The sequence below is a fragment of the Sciurus vulgaris genome, assembly GCF_902686455.1.
Source record: "Sciurus vulgaris genome assembly, chromosome: 1".
NCBI lineage: Eukaryota > Metazoa > Chordata > Mammalia > Rodentia > Sciuridae > Sciurus > Sciurus vulgaris.
Genome location: NC_136461.1, coordinates 98,104,596 through 98,125,835, shown reverse-complemented (window position 1 = coordinate 98,125,835; position 21,240 = coordinate 98,104,596). Strand labels below are relative to the sequence as shown.

The 21,240-nt window shown below is 34.4% G+C and overlaps 1 protein-coding gene across 4 annotated transcripts in view; it reads left to right on the top strand.

Annotated features, from left to right (window-relative positions):
- The window catches only part of WDR47 (WD repeat domain 47), a 54,230-nt gene extending 34,261 nt beyond the window's left edge, over positions 1-19,969 (top strand). For all 4 annotated transcript variants that reach the window (XM_079132736.1, XM_079132738.1, XM_079132737.1 and 1 more), the window contains exons 8-15: positions 616-876; positions 3,996-4,071; positions 6,074-6,231; positions 11,238-11,407; positions 11,922-12,092; positions 13,039-13,170; positions 16,123-16,341; positions 18,620-19,969. In XM_079132736.1, coding sequence (XP_078988862.1) covers positions 616-876; positions 3,996-4,071; positions 6,074-6,231; positions 11,238-11,407; positions 11,922-12,092; positions 13,039-13,170; positions 16,123-16,341; positions 18,620-18,762 — 1,330 coding nt within the window. In that variant the 3' untranslated portion in view covers positions 18,763-19,969. The remainder of the gene's footprint in view (positions 1-615; positions 877-3,995; positions 4,072-6,073; positions 6,232-11,237; positions 11,408-11,921; positions 12,093-13,038; positions 13,171-16,122; positions 16,342-18,619) is intronic.
- The last annotated feature ends 1,271 nt before the right edge of the window (positions 19,970-21,240 follow it).

The following is a 21,240-nucleotide window of genomic DNA, read 5'->3' as shown; positions in this document are numbered from 1 at the left end:
TCCTCAGACTCTTTTTTTATGGGGAGTCTTTCAGAGGTTTAATATTTCACAGAAATGAAATTAAGAAATGCTACCTAATTAAAATTTGTAACATAAATATTTAGTAAAGGTTGCTAATTTCTTTAGTTAGATTGACTGCTTTTTGGCGGGGGTACTGGGAATTGAACCCCTCTTTATTTTTTTATTTTAAGACAGGGCCTCACTGAGTTGCTTAAGTCCTTGCTAAATTGCTGACGCTGGCCTCAAACTTGATGATCCTCCTTTCTCAACCTCCCAGATCATTGGAATTACAGCGTGCCCAGCTCCAAATTAAATTTTAAATTGAAAATTAAGATAAAGTTATCATAATGTCTGTGGAAAGAGACATTTGTTTTCTACTTTTATGATAAAAGATGCTTTTAGAGTATCTATTATACCCATTATGCCTGTCTCCTTTAGAGTATAGTACTGTAGAAAAATTTGAATCTTCTTTTAGTACCTTAGTTATGTGTTAAATTGATAGTAATTTTTACCACTAAATTTGCCATTGATTACATGTGTATATATTTACTTTCCTCTGATCTTTGATATGTTAGAAATGTAATTAAAAACTACTTGTATCATTTAATTTTATAGGTCCATTCAAAAACTTGGTGAATTAAACATTGGAATGGATAGCCTTGGTAATGAGGTGTCAATGCTCAACCAGCAGTGTAACGGGAGCAAAGGCAATGGATCCAGTAATTCTTCTGTGACTAATTTTGCTACACCACCCCAAGACTCTAGCCAGAGATTAACACATGATACTTCAAATATTCACACAAGCACACCTCTTAATCCTGGATCAACAAATCACATCCCTTTTCTTGAGGAATCACCTTCTTGTGGAAGCCAAATGTAAGTGCTTAATTTTGTAAAACTGGGAAATATTAACTTCACACTAATGAATAGAAACATAGAAAGTTGACTTTCTCTTTGGAGACTTCCTTACAAATGAAAGTTTTTAGAGCTCACTGCTTCACCAGTTTTTTCTAATCTGCTTTTATTTATCTGTATCTTTTTCTACCAACTTCTAAGTCTCTTTTGTCATCTTTATTTTCCTTCAGTTTTTCTTTTTGCTTCCTCGCTACCACTAAGGCAGTTCTGTTTAAGTTGTCTTTACTCAGAGACCCTATAGCTTTAGGTTTTATCTTCTTTATTTTCATTTTTCTTGCCTATGTCATCTTTCTACAAATAATCTTAAAATTTACAGTCTTGGGTTGGAGTTTTGGCTCAGTGTTAGAGCACTTGCCTAGCATGTGTGAGGCACTGGGTTTGATCCTCAGCACCACATAAAAATAAATACGTAAAACAAAGCAATAAAAAAAAATTTGCAGTCTTTGAGGGCACAGGAAAATACTATATAAGATGGTAGAATGATTGCAGGAAGACAGTGTTGGCAACTCTGGTGATTGTAGCAGTTTATGACTTGCATATTATCTCACTAGTCAGAAAATTTTTATCTTGCTGTTATTAGTAAACAAGTGTTAATTTACAGTTATGGAGCATTTTCTCTTACTAATATAACACACTTCAGAATGGTTCATTTAAGAATGTATAACTTACTTTTGGCACTTGGATGCTTATACAAATTGGCCTTATAATTAGTGCCAAGCCCTACTTTTATTTCAGAACATATATCTATCTAACATTTGCTTCTTTGTTATTGTTCTCAAAATACTTGTTTTGATTACTCCACAAATTTCAAATTTTAATTTAATGTTCTAATTATTTTTCTTTCTATATTTTTATTGGTTAATTATACTTGTACATGGCATAGAGATTTGTTGTTACATATTTGTACAAGGGCATAATATAATTTGGCCAATATCTTTATCCATTAAATTTTAAAAATTTGTTTTAGTTGTCAGTGGACATTTATTTTATTCATTTATTTTTATGTGGTGCTGAGAATCAAACCCAATACCTCCCACATGCTAGGCAAGTACTCTACCACTGAGCTACAACCGCAGCCCTCCAGAACCAAGTTTCATTTTTTAAATCAACATAATATGTATACTTGGTTTGAAAAGACAAATAACACTTTAATACTTAAAGAGCTGGCCATGGTGGTACACACAGATTGGGAATGTGGCTCAGTGGTTAAACACCCCTGGATTCAATCCCTGATACCCAAAAAAAAAAAAAAAAAAAAAATTAAAATTAAAATAAAACACAATTCCCTATCCTAGTTGTCTTTATCCATGCTTTCTAATTACCATAGGCTGCCATTTCCAACCTATTTGTTTCTTTTCCTATAGATTTTCACTTTTATGAATAGCATGCTTTTATTAGTATTTTTTATTATCCATCTATTCCCTATTATTCTTCCCACCCACAACACACTCACTTTGTTTACCCCTTCTTTCCTGTATATATACACACACACATTTTTGTTTAAATGAGTATTTGGTGTTAACATTACATGTGAATATTATTTACAACTGGATCATATAGTGTAAGATAATTACATATTCTTTTCATACAATTTTTTGTTTTCCTAGGGACAGTAATTGTCCAAATTTGGTATACAAATGTACCTGCCCACATGCTTAGCTTTCTTAGTCTTTATCACTAAACTCTGCAAACACTTTGACAGAAGTATAAAACCATAAAAACTTCTCTTCTAATAGTAAAAAAAATCAGATAATTTCTTTGTTCCATTTTTTTCCCCCACTGGGAGATATTCTTCCAGGATCACTTGTGCCTCACTTTATATTCATTTTTTTCCCTAGGCCATTTTATATAGACCTAGTGAATCCTGGGTCTGTACTCACAATTTTTCTGGGGATTCCTTTGTCTCTTTCCTGTATTGGACCCCTTGTTTTCGAGATCTCATGTATTTTCCTAGAAATGAATATATTAGAGGTGAAGTTTCTGAGACCTTGCATGTCTAAAAATGTTTTTACTGTATTTCACACTCAATTTGTTAGTATCAAATTCTAGAGTGAAAACACTCCTCAGTATTTCAAAAGGCATTGTCGTATGATCTTCCAATCTTAGTGTTCTTATTAAGAAGTCTGACAACATTTTGATTCTTGATCCTTTCTCAGAGGCCTATTGCTTTTTCAACTCTGGAATTTTTCAGGTTCTTCTCTTCTGATGTTCTGAAACTTCATGCTGATATATTTCTGAGTGAGTCTATTTTCCTTCATTCTGTTGCTTTCTTAAGCTGGAAACCTAAATTTAGGGAAATTTAAAAAGTATTAGTGATTTCTTCACCTCTGTTTTCTGTTTTTTATTTTCTATTATCATACTATAATTTTCTAAAAGCCCTTATTCTCTAAAATTTCCCTTTTTAAAAAATAGCTCTTGCTCTCTTTTCCAAGATTCATTATTTCCTCTTATCTCTCTAAGGATTATAATTATAAGTTTGTAGCTTTTGTTCTCTGAATTGCCTCTCTTCTTGAGTTCCCTTTTCTATTTGTTTTAATCTCTTTTATCTAGGAGGCTTTCTTCAATTATCTGGAAATCTTTGGCTATCTATAATGATTGAAGCATTTAAATGAAACATGCTTATTAAAAGGAAGGACTACAAAATGGGTGGATTTGTCTACCTTTGGCCTCAAAAAAGTGACTAGCAGAAGTAGGGTTTTATTAAGGGACCCTCAACTGTCAGTTTTGGCTAGTTTTTTCTCTTGGTCCAGGTAATTTTTCTGAAGAGCAATCTCCAGGTTCCTGCTTAGTGTAGGATTTAAACATTACAGACAGGATTTTGAAACTAAACAGAGTAAGGGTACTTGACATCTTACTATAAAATGTGTGGACTTGACTTAATCTTTCCAGAATGACTTTACACACCATACGACTATTCTTGGTATCACTGAACCCAGACCTTCTTAATAAATGTCTTCACAGAGTAACTTTGAATAGGGTCAGTGAGGGTCATTTTCCAAAAAAGAAAAAGATTGAAAAGATAAGTAATTTAGTTTCTATTTTGATATTCTGAGTAAAATATATTTGAATTTCTCCCACAGCTCATCAGAACATTCGGTCATTAAGCCATCTCTTGGAGATTCTTCAGGGAATCTATCAAGGTCAAGAGGGGAAGAGGTAATACCTTTGGGATGGTGTTTTGTTTTCTCATATGTGCTTGCAAATAGTGCTAAAGAATTCTCTACTCACAGAAATCCAGTTTTAGAAATGATCATCGTTCTTAATGGTGGTATTTATCTCAAGATGGTTGATATTAGTGGACTAAGTGGAGAGGTTGTCTTAGAAAGCACATTTTGGAGTATTCAAATTAATGGCCCAGTAGTGACCTTAAATTGGCACGTGAATTGGGACACTGTACTGTTCTCTGAACCTTATGGTTCATTCATTCAGATATTATTGGGCTTCTCATTCATTTATTCTTGTTTTTGATTTGGAATCAGATATCCTTTCCTAAGTAGTATATAATTTCTGTTTTTCCTACTTTAAATTTTAATTCCATAGATCTCATGAAAATGGGAGACCAGAATAGAGGAAGGGGATTAGAAGGTGGAATGAGGAGAGAGAGGAGGAACTAGGGAGTTACTTGGGAATGATATTGACCAAATTATGTTATGTGCATGTATGAATATGTCACAATGAATATGCTTATAGGGGTCTAACAGGTGAAAAATGAATAAAATCAGCCATTTTCATGATAAGTACATAGAGATATTTGTCCCTTGCACAAAAATATATACAATTCCAGTTTTTTTAGTTCTTTTGAATTTCAAGAAAAGCTTGAAATTAGATTTTTATGTGAAATTTCCTGTTTTATAAATGGTCACAAATTTTTAAAAATTAGAACTTTCTCTTCTCCTTGGAGGAGAGAAAATAAAATCAATATGTGTAGATTCTGCTGTAGAACAACCCATAGTAATTAAGGTTATAAGTGATATAGGCCATTTAATCAATTTGCCATCTCCCTTTTTTTCTTATCTCCCCCATGCTATTTGTTTGGCAAATATTACATTCCTTGCACATGGATTAATGGAAAATGTAGCATTTGCAGTGAAATTCATATGCCTAACAATTCGGTTATATAAGACAGGCATAGTGTGATACCAATTTTGTCCCCTCTTACCCCAGTGAGAATGTGTTTCATGGATGCATAGAAGCTTAAGTAGGTATTTTGATCCTAGCATTCTCAGAATACAACCAGAGTTGAGTGATTTACCTTGATGTGTTCACTTGATATTCATACTCCCTGAAGACAGGATTTGGTGGCGTTTGTTGATCGCACCCTGTTTGTAGGTCCCCAGATCCAGTTAGTCCTAATCAGGGTAACAGTGTGGTTTCAGTTAGCAAGAGCTGCCAGAGATTTTATTGAGAATGTCTCCAACTTGCCTCTTTAAAAGAGAGCTGTGGAGAGAGAGATTATCAGTTTAAAGTAAAAACATTCCAATTAAAATCATTTTTATAATTTCAAAGGGACATTTTACAATTTTACTTTGAAGTACTGAAATATTAATTGCTGGAGATAATAGTAAACTTCTTTAAACTTCTTTAAGTGGTTTAAATAATAGTATAATAGTCTTTTATTTGTTTATTCTTTGAGTTGAGGTTCTCACAATGTTGCCCACACTAGTCTTGAACTCCTGGGGCTCAAGTGATCCTCCTGCCTCAGCCTACTAAGTAGCTGGGCCTACAGACATGTGCCCTAGCACTTAACTCCTTCCTACTTTTAGAAACACAAATGATGTTATTATTTTTGTTAGATTTCTTTTTTTTCTTCAATATTTATATTTCTTTATTGAGATTTTTGTTAGATTTCTATATATGTGAGCTATTTTTTCCTTGACAGATAAAGAGAACTTAATATGGGAATACATTTTTAATCCTGTATTTTGATCACCAAGAAAAACTTGAATGTTTTTGAACTGACTTTGGTTTAGCAATGATTAGCAAAAACTAGAAAAATCGGGGTTAATTTGAATTTTTAACTTAAAAAATTGCAGATAGTAAACACAAAGTGAATGAACAGGAATAGTGTAGTTCAAATGAATTTAAAATTTGATAAAGGTGAATTCTTTCAAATTCATATTTTTCATAGAATGACTTTTTATATTCATTCTTTCCGTAGGATGACAAATCAAAAAAGCAGTTTGTTTGTATTAATACTCTAGAAGACACACAAGCTGTTAGAGCAGTGGCTTTTCATCCAGGTGGTAGTTTATATGCTGTTGGTTCAAATTCAAAAACTCTGAGAGTATGTGCCTATCCAGAAGTAATTGATCCAAGGTAAGAATAGATGGTTTGTATTGCCATTCTTGCCTGAGATTTTTTTGTTGTTGTTGTTGTTGTTTTCTTTTTCTTCTTTTTTTTTAAGTGGTAGTGCTAGGAATTGAACCCAGGGCTTCATGCATATTAAGAAAGTACTCTATTTCTGAGCTACATCCCCAGCCCTTGCATTAGGTTTTTTTTCCCTTTATTAATTTTTTAAAAAATTTTTAACAGACTGCATTTTGACTCATTATACACAAATGGGGTACAACTTTTCATTCTATGGTTGTACACAATGTAGATTCATACTATTCATGTAATCATACATATACGTAGGGTAATACTGTCTGTTTCATTCTACTATCTTTCTGTCCCCCACCCCCCCCACCTCATTTTCCTCCACACCATCCAAAGTTCCTTCATTCTTCTCTTCACCTGCCCACTGCCAGCACCTGCCCCACAGTAGTTTTTAACTTAGCTATACTGGTCCTTTTTTTCAGAATTGCCATTTAGTAGTGTTTCAATCCTTCCTTTCTTTCCTTCTAATTAAGCTTTATTTTAAATTTTCAATATTTAGGAAATATACTTAAGTTATTAATGTCTTTCCCATAAAATACTTTTGATTAGACTATTATTCATTCAATACTTCAGTCTTTATTTCTGTGATTTTTATATTTTGCTTTTTATCTGAAAAGTTCTTATATTCCAGTTAAATTGCCAAAGATAAAGTAAGGTGGGTTACAGAGTGGGAAAATACACATTTTTTATGATAGCTTATGATGGGTGTAGGTTACACTATATGAAATTGCTGATATTTGGCTGTTTTAAATCTACAAAAATTCAAAATTTTTTTTTTTTTTTTTTTTTTTTTTTTGGCAGTGCTGGGGATTGAACCCAGGGCCTTGTGCTTGGGAGGCAAGCACTTTACCAACTGAGCTATATTCCCAGCCCTCAAATTTCATTTGATCAATCTAATAATACTTTTATCCTCTTGTTTTAATGGATTATGGGATTTGAAAGAAAGGCATATGTCTTTAAAGACATGTCATTTAAAATAGACACATTACATTATCTATTAGATGTAAAATGAATTCTTTAATATTACTAAGAAAATGAATAGCATAGATGTAACCTCATAGAAATCTAAATTTGAACTCTTTACTCTTCAATTAAGTGCTCTTTTTGTCCATTTGTTAAAATGTTTGCTATCAAAATAAATAGCAGCAAATGGATGAAATTGGAGAATATCATGTTAAGTGAGATAAGCCAATCTCAAAAATCCAAAAGACGAATGATCTCACTGATAAGCGGATGATGACACATAATGGGGGGTGGGAGGGGGGCAAGAATGGAGGAAGGAGGGACTGTATAGAGGGAAAAGAGAGGTGGGAGGGGTGTGGGGGAAGGAAAAAATAACGAAATATTTCAAACATCATTACCCTATGTAAATGTATGATTATGCAAATAGTATGCTGTTACTCCATGTACAAACAGAAACAACATGTATCCCATTTGTTTACAATAAAAATAAATTTAAAAAAATAAAAATAAAAATGTCCTGGTGAAAAAAAAAATAAATTAGCATTACAAAGATCATGAGCTATTTGGCAAATTTTCTGGTTAGGGAAATGAATGCCACAAAAGGAATAGTTTTCACACCAAACAAAACAAAAGCATCCAAACAAAATTAAACCTTTTTAATTGTAAAAGCAAAATATATTATATCATGTTTTAGACATTATTTTATAACTCCTAAGATTTACTTACTATAACCCTACTTTAAGGGAGAAACGGGGATTTTTTCCAACTTGCTGTGCTGGGGAATCTAACCTAGGGTCTTGCACATGGCTAGTCAAGCACACTACCACTGAACCTACCCTTTATCCTAGGTTTTTATTTATTTGAGTATTTTGGCTGTCTGTGTCTGAAACCTTGTGTGTGTGTGTGTGTGTGTGTATGGTACTGAGGATTTAGCCTAGTGGTACTCTACCTCTACACCACATCCCCAACTTTAAAAAAAAAAAATTGAGACAGTGTCTCACTGAGTTGCCCAGGCTGACCTAGAACTTGGTGTCTTCCTGCCTCAATCTCCTAAATTGCTGGGCTTAAAGGCATGTACAACTATACCCTCTTGGTTTTGAAACCAATGATTTTGACTTGGACTTTGATGGCATTTAAAGATCAAGAAAAGAAATAAAAGGGCTCATGTTAGGTCAGAATAGTAAAATTTATTTGTACTCATTGTATTATTAAATAGAAATACTGAGAGGGAGGAAGGGAAGGAGAGAGAGAGGTGCAGAATTGTAGATCACACACTGGAAAATGGCAATAATTTATGGAGGCAGAGCCAAAGACTTATTTGTGTAGAGGTAACCTGATCTTAATTGTTTCCCATTGTTGAATTTTTCATGCTGGCACAGATGTCTCATAGACTGTGAACTGACTTTTAGAAGATAAATTAATTTATCTGATAAGTACATTTTGAGCTCCAATGTGCTACATACTATGCTAGGCTTCAGAGCTAGTTATTCATAAAACAAATATGTTTATTAAATTCATGGAATTTGTGGTTTATTGGGAAGATGGACATTATGCAGGTAAATACTCATATATTTGTATATGTTGATAGGTGTTATGAAGAAAAACTGCAGGGTTCTGTAAGAAAGTAAAATGGGGATGGGATGAGACACAGAATGGCAAGTCAGAGAAAGGACTCTTTAAGGTAAGGCATTAAAGCTGAGACCTGAGGATGAGTAGAACCTAGCCATGAAGAGAGAAGAGAGTACTACAGAAAGAACATGACTTTTTGAGGAACCAAAACAAATTCAGATTGGTTTGAATTAGGTGAGCTAGAGTGTGATAAGGCCACAGAAATAGACATGAACTAAATTTTGCAGCGCTTTCTAGTCATCTGGCATTTTTTGTTGAGTGTAGTGGGAAGCTGCTTAAAGTAAACAGAGCAAGTGTTATGACCTAAGTGTATTTTGAGATGATTACTCTGTGGATTGGATGACAATAAGAGTAGGCACTAGGAGAAAGACAGAAGGTAGTTGTGGTTGAAGATTGGTATGATGATAATGGAGATGCAGCAAAATGGATGGATTTGAAGATAAATCCACTTAAGGAAAGGATCAGTAGGACTTGTTGATAAATTGTGCAGCTGAAAGAATCTTTTGGCCTGCTTTCTTTCTCGAGATCAATATTAAATACCCTATAGATATTGAAGATTTATCAATATTATTTCCTATTTTTTGAGAACTTTTATTAGTTCTGAAAATTCCCAAACACCCAAAAGTAGAGAATCTAGTACACCAAAAAGCAGTAAAGATTTTTGTCATATTGTGTCAATCATCCTTTTTATTTGTTTGCTGAAGTCTTTTTAAAGCAAATTCTAGATGTTATGTCTTTTTACCCTTTCATCCTTCAGGAATCTCCAGAAACATATACATTTTCTTATATACTTTGTGTGTGTGTGTGTGTGTGTGTGTGTGTGTGTGTGTGTGTGTGTGTGGTAGTGGGCACCAGGAGGGTGCTCTATTACTGAGCAACATCCTATTTTCATGTTTTATTTTGAGACGATCTTGCTAAATTGCCCTGGCTGGCCTCAAACTTGTGATCCTCTTGTGTTAGCCTCCTGAGTAGCTGGGATTATAGTTAAGCGCCACCAGGTTCACCTATTTTTTTTTTTTTTTTTTTTTTTTTTGTCATTATACTTAATTTAAGAATCTGTAGTATATAATATTAGTCTGCATTTTGAAGTACAAATGTTATTCATCAATGTTTGACTACAGTTAAAGACCATACTCTTGAGGAGCATGGCATTTATTACCCTCCATTGCTGAACTTGTGGCACCTCACCCACTGTATCTGTCCATCTCCTGAATACATCATTTTTATCACTTCTAGCTCCACAGACTCTTTTCCATGCAGCAAGCTTGGCAAACACTTGCCCTGATTTATCTTATTTTCACTAAAGCTATTCTGCCTTCATCTTTTTCTATAAAAGTCTTCCTAGTCCTTTTAGGTCCAAACTTTATACTGAACTATAACAACTTACTCTTGCCTGGCTATTTATGGTTAGGTATGAAAACATCTATCCCTGCTAGGTTTTAAACTCTACAAAGAGATATTGCCTACTTTATTTTTAATCCATTCTGTACCTTCCCCTTAACCCAGGCATGTTGCTCATATTATTTAAGAAATGTTTATTTAATTTTTCTAATTTGAAAACATTATTTGCTTTCTTGTATCTTTTTCTTTTTTTATTTCTGAGCTAAAAATTCTTGAAAAATATGAAAAATGGAGTTTGGGGTTTTGAGGCTTTTTTTTTGTTTTTGTTTTTGGTACTGGGGATTGAACCCAGGGGCACCCAACCACTGAGCCACATCTCCAGCCCTTTTTTGTATTTTAGAGACAGGGTCTCACTGAGTTGCTTAGGGCCTCATGAAGTTGCTGAGGCTGGCTTTGAACTTGAGATCATCCTGCCTCAGCCCCTTGAGCCACCGGGATTAGGGATTATAGATGTGCGCCACCGTGCCCAACTTGGGTTTTTTTGTTTTTATTTTTATATTTGATACCAGAGTTTGAACACAAGGGTGCTTAACCACTGAGCTATGTTTCCCAGCCCTTTTTATTTTTTTTATTTTGAGACAGGCTCTCACCAAGTTGCTTAGGGCCTTGCTAAATTGCTGAGGCTGGCCTCAAGCTTGGAATCCTCCTGCCTCATTCTTCCAAGTTGCTGAAATTACAGGTGTGTGCCACTACACCTGGCAGAAGTGGAGATTTTTTTAGAGTCATATGTCTTATTCCCTCTGCGATCTGAAATGATATATTAGTATGATAATGACTTGTAATTTAACCTTTTAGATTTTCAGTACTCTTCATGTTTATTTTTATGGTTTTGAAAACTGTTAATAACCTGTTAGCTGATACTCTTTTGGCTCCTTCCCTTAAGAATAACCCTAATTAACTAATTTTAATAAGCAAGAAATTGAAATATCTTTATGCAATTTTTTTCTTTTCAGTGCACATGACACTCCTAAACAACCAGTGGTGCGTTTTAAAAGGAATAAACATCATAAAGGATCTATTTACTGTGTGGCCTGGAGTCCTTGTGGACAGTTATTAGCAACAGGATCAAATGACAAATATGTCAAAGTGTTGCCCTTCAATGCAGAGACTTGTAATGCAACAGGTAGGGCCCAAGTATTTAAGCAGTAGCTAGCTTGCCAGTATCCTTTATATTTTCCCTGTGTTGCTTCTCTCTTGTCTTTAATGAAATCTAAGAATATAATTGTAAAAATATTTTTTTTACTTTCTATTTACTTACATTAATGTGGCATTATTCTTTTTTAGTAAATTCTTACAGGTAGCCAGGTGATATCTGAACTTTAGAAAGTTATCAGAAAAATAACTTACAGGTAACTACAAGAATTGTGTAAATGGATATTTTCTACAAACTTCATTCTTTGGAATACAGGACAAGAAAGTATTATAGCTCTGTTTTAGGAATGATAATAGCTAAATCAGCATTTTGAATTCTTTGTTCAGTAAAGTGAAATTTATTATAATGTCAGTTCCTAAATTAAAATGTAAACCATATTACTATACCATTTTCTTGGCCAGTTTTTAGGCAGTTTAGCAATCTCAAGTTTTCAAAGTAAGTTGAGCAGCATCTTTTTTTTTTTAAATTCTTATTGCTGTTTCAGGACCAGATCTGGAATTTAGTATGCATGATGGGACAATTAGAGACTTGGCATTCATGGAAGGCCCAGAAAGTGGTGGAGCTATTTTAATAAGTGCTGGAGCAGGGGATTGTAACATTTACACAACAGATTGTCAAAGAGGACAAGGCCTCCATGCTTTGAGTGGCCATACTGGTATGTACTGTCAGTCTCAAGAGCTGCCTTTCCTTTTGTTCAACAGGTGCTGTTTTTCCTCTCTGCATTTTTCTAATGGGGTATATTTCATCAAAATGGAACTTTTTAAGACAGGAAATTTTTATTTCAAATTTTTAAATTGTGAACTTTGGGTAACAACACAGTAATGATAACTAACATTGCTATTTCCCTGTGTGCAAAGTAATTTTCTTATGATTCCTTAACTTAATTCTCATAACAACCTTAGGATATAGGAAGGTTTATCCTTATTTCGTACACGAAGAAAGTGAGGCTGAAAGGGTAAGATGACTTATTACAGGATGGTAAGTGGCAGAACTAATATATGACCCCAGCTGTCTCTTCCAAAGCTGATTAACTCCCTAAAACAGTTTCCCTTTGCTTTTGTTTTGTTTTGTTTTGTTTTGGTGGCAGAGGTGGAGGCAGGCCAGGATTTGAACTCAGGGCCTTACTCATACGAGGCAAGTGCTCTCTGAGCTATCCTTAGCCCCTTTTAAACTTAATTTGAGGCAGGGTTTCACTAAGTTGCTCAAGCTGACCTTGGACTTGTGAGACTCCTGAGTTGTTGGGATTATAGTTGTATGCCACCATGCCTGACTTCCTATGCTTCCTCCATAGAAAAGTTGCCATGATTTCAAATATTATTATTTTCAGTACTAATTATGATGTCCTAAAATGTAGAAAGAGCCTACTCTACTTATGGAGTCACTAAAGAAAGATTGAGTTTGTTCAGTATGGTTTTGATGTTCAGTGTGGTATCGATGTTCATTTTACTGAGTTTAAATGTTTTTAAAATTGTCAGTCTAATATATGTAGGGTTTTAATTAACCAGACAATCACTTGTCCAGTGATAAGTAGTACTTAACTTTGCACATGTTATGGAAAGGTACTCTCCTACAGAAATAACTAAGTACATGGTATTTTATAGGGCATATCTTAGCACTTTATACCTGGAGTGGCTGGATGATTGCATCGGGTTCTCAAGATAAGACTGTTAGATTCTGGGATCTTCGTGTACCAAGCTGTGTACGTGTTGTTGGCACAACATTCCATGGAACTGGTGAGTTTTCCAGTAATTTAAATGAACTTAGAAAGAAACTGTAAATTATACTAACCTACTCGTTCCCCTTTGCAATAGAAAAAATTGTGAAATAAATACTTGGTATTTTATTGGTTATTTTCAGTTGTTTCAAAATGCTTACCTTATTTGTAACAATAATATTCAGTTTAGGAAACCAAAGCCCAAGGAGATTAAATATCATGTCCCAAATTATTCTGTTATCAGGGAGCTTTTAGAACTCAGACCTTTAAAAGCATGCATATGGCTGAAATTAAAGTAAAAAGTGTACTGCTTTCTTTCCATACTAATTCCTCATTCTCTTTCCCTAAAGAATCAGTTTCTTATTTATTCTTCTAGAAATATTCTGTAGAGAGGGGAGTGAGAGGAGGGGTGGGGCAGGTGGGGATGGGAAGGACGATAGATTGAAACAGATATTATTATCCTATGTACATGTATGAAAAAAATTTTTAAAAATAAATAAATAAAAATTTTAAAAAATTCTGTAGATATATAACCAGAAAGTTTTTTAATGTCATGTTTCTTCTCCTGTAAACATGCATGCATGTGCACACACATACACAGATGGTAGCATATAATGCAAATCTTGCTTTTTAAAACTAATAGTATATCTTGGATTATTCCATGTAGCCTCAGGCTACTGTTCTTTTCATTGTATCATCTTTTAAAACACTGATACCTAAGAGTGACATAATATTCTGCCATTGTCTTTATTTCATTTTAGTACCTTTTCTGCTTATTTTACCACAGTGCTGGGTTCATTTTTTTTTTTTTTTTTTTTTTTTTTTCAGTACTGGGGATTGAACTCAGGGCCTTGTGCTTGTGAGGCAAGCACTCTACCAGCTGAGCTATCTCCCCAGCCCTGCTGGGTTCATTTTTAACTTTTATAGCAGTTTTTGTTGGTTATTTATTTTAATACTTCTAAACAACAGATTTATATTAATAGTTTCTAAGGACTATTTATTGACTTCCTTTAATTTGATATCCTCTAGTGAGGATTTCTTTTAAAAATTTTTAAATTTCTTATTTTTAGATACACATGACAGTAGAGTGTATTTTGATATATTATACATACATGGAACATAACTTATTCTAATTAGGATCCCATTCTTCCAGACGTACATGATGAGGAGTTTCACTGGTCGTGAATTCATATGTGAACATAGGAAAGTTATGTCCAATTCATTCTACTGTCTTTCCTACTCCCATTCCCCACCCTTCCCTTCCTTCCCCTTTGTCTATTCCAGTGAACTACTATCACCCCCCCTCCTCCACTTATTGTGTGTCAGCATTTACATATCAGAGAGAACATGCCACCTTTGATTTTGGGGGATTGAGTTATTTAACTTTACATGATAGCCTCCACTTCCATCCATTTACCAGAAAATTCCATTCTGCTTTATGGTTGAGTAGTATTCCGTTGTGTATATATATATATCACATTTTCTTAATTCATTCATCTGTTGAAGGGTATTTAGGTTGGTTCCACAACTTAGCTATTGTGAATTGAGCTGCTATAAACATTGATGTGGCTGCATCACTGTAGTATGCTGATTTTAAGTCCTTTGGGTATAAACTGAGGAGTGGGATAACTGGGTCAAATGGTGGTTCTATTCCAAGTTTTCTGAGGAATCTCCATTCTGCTTTCCAGAGTGGTTGTACCAATTTGTATAATGAGAATTTCCTTTCCATCTCTTCTCATCCCTCTTTCTCATAGATTCTGTCTCTGCATCTTTTCATTTGTAGTCATATATCATTTTTGATTAAATCAATTTTTGTTGTTTTTGGGTTTTCTTTTTGGTGCTAAGGATTGAACCTAGGGGTGCTTTACCACTGAGCTATATCCCTACCCATTTTTATTTTTTATTTTTTATTTTGAGACAGCATATCTTTAAGTTATTGAGGCTGGCCTTCCTCAGTCTTCCAAGTCACTGGGATTATGTGCCTAGCTTCTAACTATCTCAGCTTTTATGTTAACTTTTATTAAACCAAGAACTTCAACCAGACCACCTGAGCTATGTGCCTTTTTTATAATTTTCCTCTGAACATTTTCTCATGTAATTCTTGCTCACATACTCACCTTTCTTCTGTCAAAATTTCAAGAAAAAATATTTTAAATTGTATGTGTGTATTTATATGTGTATATACATATATACTGTTATTTATATGGTTTACAGTTTCGCAAGATCTAACTTATATCCCAGACTACTTTAGTCTAGAGCAGTGTTCTTCAGCTTTATTTTTATAATTGAACTTCTTTAGGAAAAAAACTAAATTTTTTCCTAACAAGCAAAATAAATATTAAGGACAAAGATTTTGTTAAACTTTGGAGGGTTTGCAAACCATTGCTAATGTTTAGAATTTTTTCACCCCTAAGAATCATTCTGTAACACATCGGGAATGTACAGCCCCCATTGAGACTGAGAATACATGGTACAGTTAGGCTTTAGCCTTTAGAATCTGAATTTACTTTCTGTTTACTTTCTGTTGGTAGTAAATTATGGGTTGCTTTTGAACATTTCCTACATTGATGTCCTGAAATATATTTTGTTATCAAATTTGTTAGTACAACTAGACTCCAAGCTGAATATAAGAATATTTACAGACACTTACCCAGCAGAGAAAACATAGGATTAGGAATAGTGATTTCTCTAGCATTGTTCATCAGTTGCACTATTGATAATGCTGTTCTGGAGGTTCTTTCAAATGACAAAAATGGTCTTTCTCATTTCTTATAGAATCTTGCTTCATCCCTTGCTCCAATATAGAACATAAGTGTTCATTGGTTGACCGTTTACTTGGATTTTTCTATAAGTGAACAGGATTGATAAGCTATATCAAATCACTAGTGTGTGGTTAAGTGAACATAATTGGCTATGTTGCAAGTTAGGTATATTGACTTTCTATATTGAAACTTTTATTTTCCTGCTACAGGCAGTGCCGTGGCATCTGTAGCTGTAGATCCCAGTGGTCGTCTCTTAGCTACTGGTCAAGAAGATTCTAGTTGCATGTTGTATGACATAAGAGGAGGAAGAATGGTACAAAGTTATCATCCTCATTCCAGTGATGTTCGTTCTGTTCGATTCTCCCCTGGAGCTCACTACTTGCTAACAGGCTCTTATGACATGAAAATAAAGGTGACAGACCTACAAGGTGATTGAAATTAACCTCTCTCTTTGTCTTAGTCTCTCCTATTGTGTTTTAGGTCTTTCTTTTTTGGTGGTCTGGGATGATTGAATGTATAATATTTAAAATTTTAAGGTCTTTACTAAGTAGATTACTAAGACTACATTAAGATTTGTTATAGCAAATTATTAAGTAAACAGTGAATAATCTTATTTTGTTAAGTGTTTTTATTTATTACAGGGAATCATTCTATTATGACATAAATGATAGACTTATGTATTTTTATTAGCTTATTTATAAAATTATTATATCTGGGCATGTTGTACACACCTGTTATCCCAGCAACTTGGGAGGCTGAGGCAGGATGATTTTAAGTTCAAAGCCAACCTCAGCAATTTATTGAGACCCTGTCCCAAAAAAAATAAATAAATAAATAAATAAAAGGTCTGGGGATGTAGTTCAGTGATTAAGCACCCCTGGGTTCAATTCCCCCCAAATTATTGTATAATCTGTAATTGTATTTTCATACCTAGATTTTTATTTAGTTTTTTTTTGGGAGTAGGGCAGGTGGATACTGGGGATTGAACTCAGGGGCACTTGGCCATTGAGCCACATCCCCAGCCCTATTTTGTATTTTATTTAGAGACAGAATCTCACTGAGTTGCTTAGTGCCTTGATTTTGCCTCAGCCTCCCAAGCCATTGGGATTACAGGTGTATACCACCACACCCTGCAGTAGTTTTTTTTTTTTTTAAACCTTAAGCAAATGTTTACTGTGAACCAGCTATGGACAGAGATGAATATGACAGACAGCTTCCACCCTGATGGATCTTATACTTTAGAGATAAACAAAAAGTAAACCAATAGACAATGTGATTTTAGATATTGTTCAGTGCTATTAAAAGCTATAGTATGGCAGGAGATGGTGACTGGGGTGTGTAGGGGAAGGCTGTTGTAGATAGGATAATTAGAATAGGTCTCTCCAGGGAAATGCCATTTGTACAGAGACCTGAATGATGAGAAGGAACAAGTCATGCCTGGACCCTAGAAGAAGAGCATAATGAGTATAAGGATACTGAGGCAGGAATAAACCTGGCACAGTTGTGACACTGTGAGAACCCAAGGTGGCTAGAACTTAATCAACCAAAGGAAGAAAGAGACAAAAGACTAAGTCAAAGGCAGGAATTTACAGGCTTTAAAAAGTCAGGCTTTATTTTAAAGAGCATTTCTAAGTTAATAGGAAAATTAAGAGGAAGATAAAGAGATTTCCCATATACTTACTGCCCTACCTATGCATAGTGGTATCCTCCATCAGAACAGTACACTTGTTGCAGCTGAGCCAGGGGCATTTGAAAAAGTATGACATGAAACCTTGGAAGATTTTAAATAGAGGAGTAATACAATCTGAATCACATTTTTCAGATAATTTTAAAAAATATTTTCAGTTGTAGGTGAACACAATATCTTTATTTTTTTATGTGGTGCTGAGAATCAAACCCAGGGCCTCACACATGCTAGACAAGTGCTCTACCACTGTGTCACAACCCCAGCCCTTTTAGATAATTTTGAGTGTGTTATAAGTAGGGCAAGAGTAGAAATGTCAGTGTCAGTGAGGAGGCTCTTGGAATAGTTCAGGTGAGAGATGACGATGACTTGAGCAGGGTAGGAGAGGTGGGGTGGTAAGAAGTGGTAGGTTTTGGCTTATATTTTAATTTGTTTAGTTAGATTTAAGGAGTAAGGGTATAAGGTTTCTGGCATGAGCAACCAGATGGTGAGGAAAATAGGTGGGGAAGGAACAGTTGAGCAAGAAAAGCAAGTTTGATTTTAGATGAGTTAAATTTAATATGACTAGCATAATCAAGTGAGACATTGATTGGATAAACTACTATTTGGATATGAATCTGGAGCTTAGGTGATGAGAAGTCAAAATTGGAGATAAAATGGGTGTGAATCGTAAGTATATAAATGGCCAAGGTACAAAATGAAATTTCAGAGGAAGTGCAGAGGGAACAAAAGAAACCTGCAGACTGATTCCTTGAGGTCCAGCAAACTTTAACTCAGGACGAGAAGGGAAACCAGCAAAGTAAACCAAGATGGAGTGGCACTGACTAGGTAGAAGTCAAGTGGGTTGAATATCCTGGAGAGTGGCATCTATGTCAAAGATTTGCTGTATATATGTTGCCAAATTCTAATATGATTTATTCCTGTGTAAACCTTTCATACTGTAATATTTTAAAGTAACAGAAATATAAAATTATGTATATACTTACTTCACATTATAAATCAGTATCTCTTTTTTATTTTAGGGGACCTCACTAAGCAGCTTCCTATTATGGTGGTGGGGGAGCACAAGGACAAAGTGATTCAGTGCCGATGGCACACCCAAGATCTTTCCTTCCTGTCATCCTCTGCAGACAGAACTGTAACCCTCTGGACTTATAATGGCTAGAGTACACCCTGTGTCAGTCTATGCAGTGAAAGCACAGAGACTTAAGACTACTGAATTATGAAAACTACAAATATGAAGAACACAGACTGTTCAAGAAAGTGGCTTAGCACGAAGAGGCCCTTATTACCATGTATCCCATTGATAGGAGGTGTTGGGTGGTGTTATTCTGCAGTGCTTTCAGTCTTCCATGTGAGCTCATGCTGCTGTGACCTATATGTAGTCTCTTTGCCAAAGTCTGTGGAAGAGCTCTTATGTTGTTAGTGTGCACGCCAAGTCATGGTGGACGATGTGTTTACAGTTTAGTATTAAATGCATTCCTTGGTCTTTGCCTAAATAACAATTTTATATACACATTGAAATTAAATTATACTTTAAGTATATTATTACATACAAATGCAGCCGAGTTCTACGCAGATTAAACATAGGTGTATCAGAAATTACTTTGCTCTTCTCACAGCCCCATTTTTTCACTTGTCTTGTACAGGCCAGACTTTGATGTCTCTCAAAACTTACATGGTTGTGTTCACTTAAGGATCATTACAGAGTTTAAAGATGATTGGAAAGCTGCTTCTAGTTCATTATGTGGTGTAGTTTTTTTTCTTTTTTCTTAAACCCAGGAATATGGTTATTATTTTGTCACATAATTTTGTTCCAGGCTAAAAAGGTAAACATGTTTGCTTCAGAAACTTGTTAATTTCAATTTTTTGAATGCAACAAGATACCTCCCTTCTAAACTGTACTGCAGAAGCAGAGCAGCAAGTTATGTGATGCAACACTTGATGGTACAGTAAGTGTACTGGCTAGCATTTTTCCCCTAAAAATTAAAAACTTTGCCATAGATCATAGCATGGCTTGAAATGCTATGTCTGCATGATAATTTAAAATGGGAATTTAAACTTTGCACTCCAAAAGCTTATTTGGGTTTTTTTATTGCACTGTTTTGAGTAATGCAGAATAATGATTTTATTTCTACAGCATTGTAGATCCTAACATTGATGTATCTTTATTTTCATACTGTACAGTAATTTTACTTTAAATTATTAAATAGGCTATTTTATTTATTTTAAATGCAGTTGTATTGGTTCTAATTATTGAACTGTCTGTGCACTGTATGTAGCAAGCAATTTTAATCTATTGTTCACAAGTGGAAAAGGTATTAGAAGTGTAACTGTGCTATTATTTCAATAAAGACCTCTTGACACCTAAACTTTATCTGTTCCTCAGAGTCTGTGTTTTTCAATTTGGAATGTTATTTTTCCAGTTTACTTGGAAGGAAGTGGGGTCCGATGGATGAACTAATGAACCCCTAATCAATTTGTTGCATTTCTTTCTGAAGTTCTTCTACTAATTAAAACTTTTTAACCCTTGAAAAGAGCGTAACCTTTGTGTGTCTTTTCTGTATTATTCAAGATTTAGGAACTTTATACCCTGAGTATATTATGAATTGTAACAAATAAAAGTCTGGTAAAATGTACAAATTCTGTTACTCTGAATATGTTGAATTTGTGCTTCAACATAGAAAGAAATGAAATCTAATAAGCTTTTGGATATTCAATAGGTTTAGTTTTTCATAATCTTAAGCAAACATAAGGGAGGATTCTGATGAAAATAGGACAGTCTCCTCTTTAGTGCTTAATTTCACACATCTTACGTATTATAACTAGTCATTTGTGTTGTTTAAAATTAGGATAAAGAATGATTTTTTTTAAATTGGAATTCATTTTATTTTTTACAAAAGCCAAGAAAGTATAATACTGCTGCTTTTTTTTTTTCCAAATCAAACTTTGTTTTGTTGTTCTTTATGAACATCAAATGATTTTTGTCCAAATCCAAGTGAAAATGACTTACTTTGTCTCTCAGGAATCAAAATAATTATATTCAGGGAATACAGAATTTTCTCACCATGATATATAGAAAGTTGATACACAAGGTAGATGAATTAGGCCCTTATCAATTGACTTTGAGATGTGTAGGGTTTGTTGTTTCCATTTTTCTTTGCACCAAGCCAAGAGGAAATATCTTTAAAATTTTTTGACAATTAAAGGAATCCCCTTTTGTTCATAAATGGGCTAGTTCTTAGTCCTTGGCTGGGGGCATCCCAGGGCAGGTATTGCTTAGCAAGAACACATTCCAGTCCACAGTGTGTCAACTGTCAGCTGTGCTCCCTGCTGCAGGTTCTGCTGAAGGGAGATCTGAGTGGGACACCTCCGTGGATACAATGTCCCACCTCTTTTGTGCTGATCCATTTTCCCACACATTTCAAAATATTTTTCATGATTAAAAATGAGCAAAGGACTTGAATAGATATTTCTCGAAGAATATATATATATATATATATATAACTGACCAATAAATGAAAAGATCCTGTTGGACATGGGGTGCACACCTGTATTCTCAGTAACTCAGAAGACAGCCCCAGAATTCAATGTCAGTCTGGCAACATAGCGAGACCTCACTTCAAAAAAACAAAAATGTTCA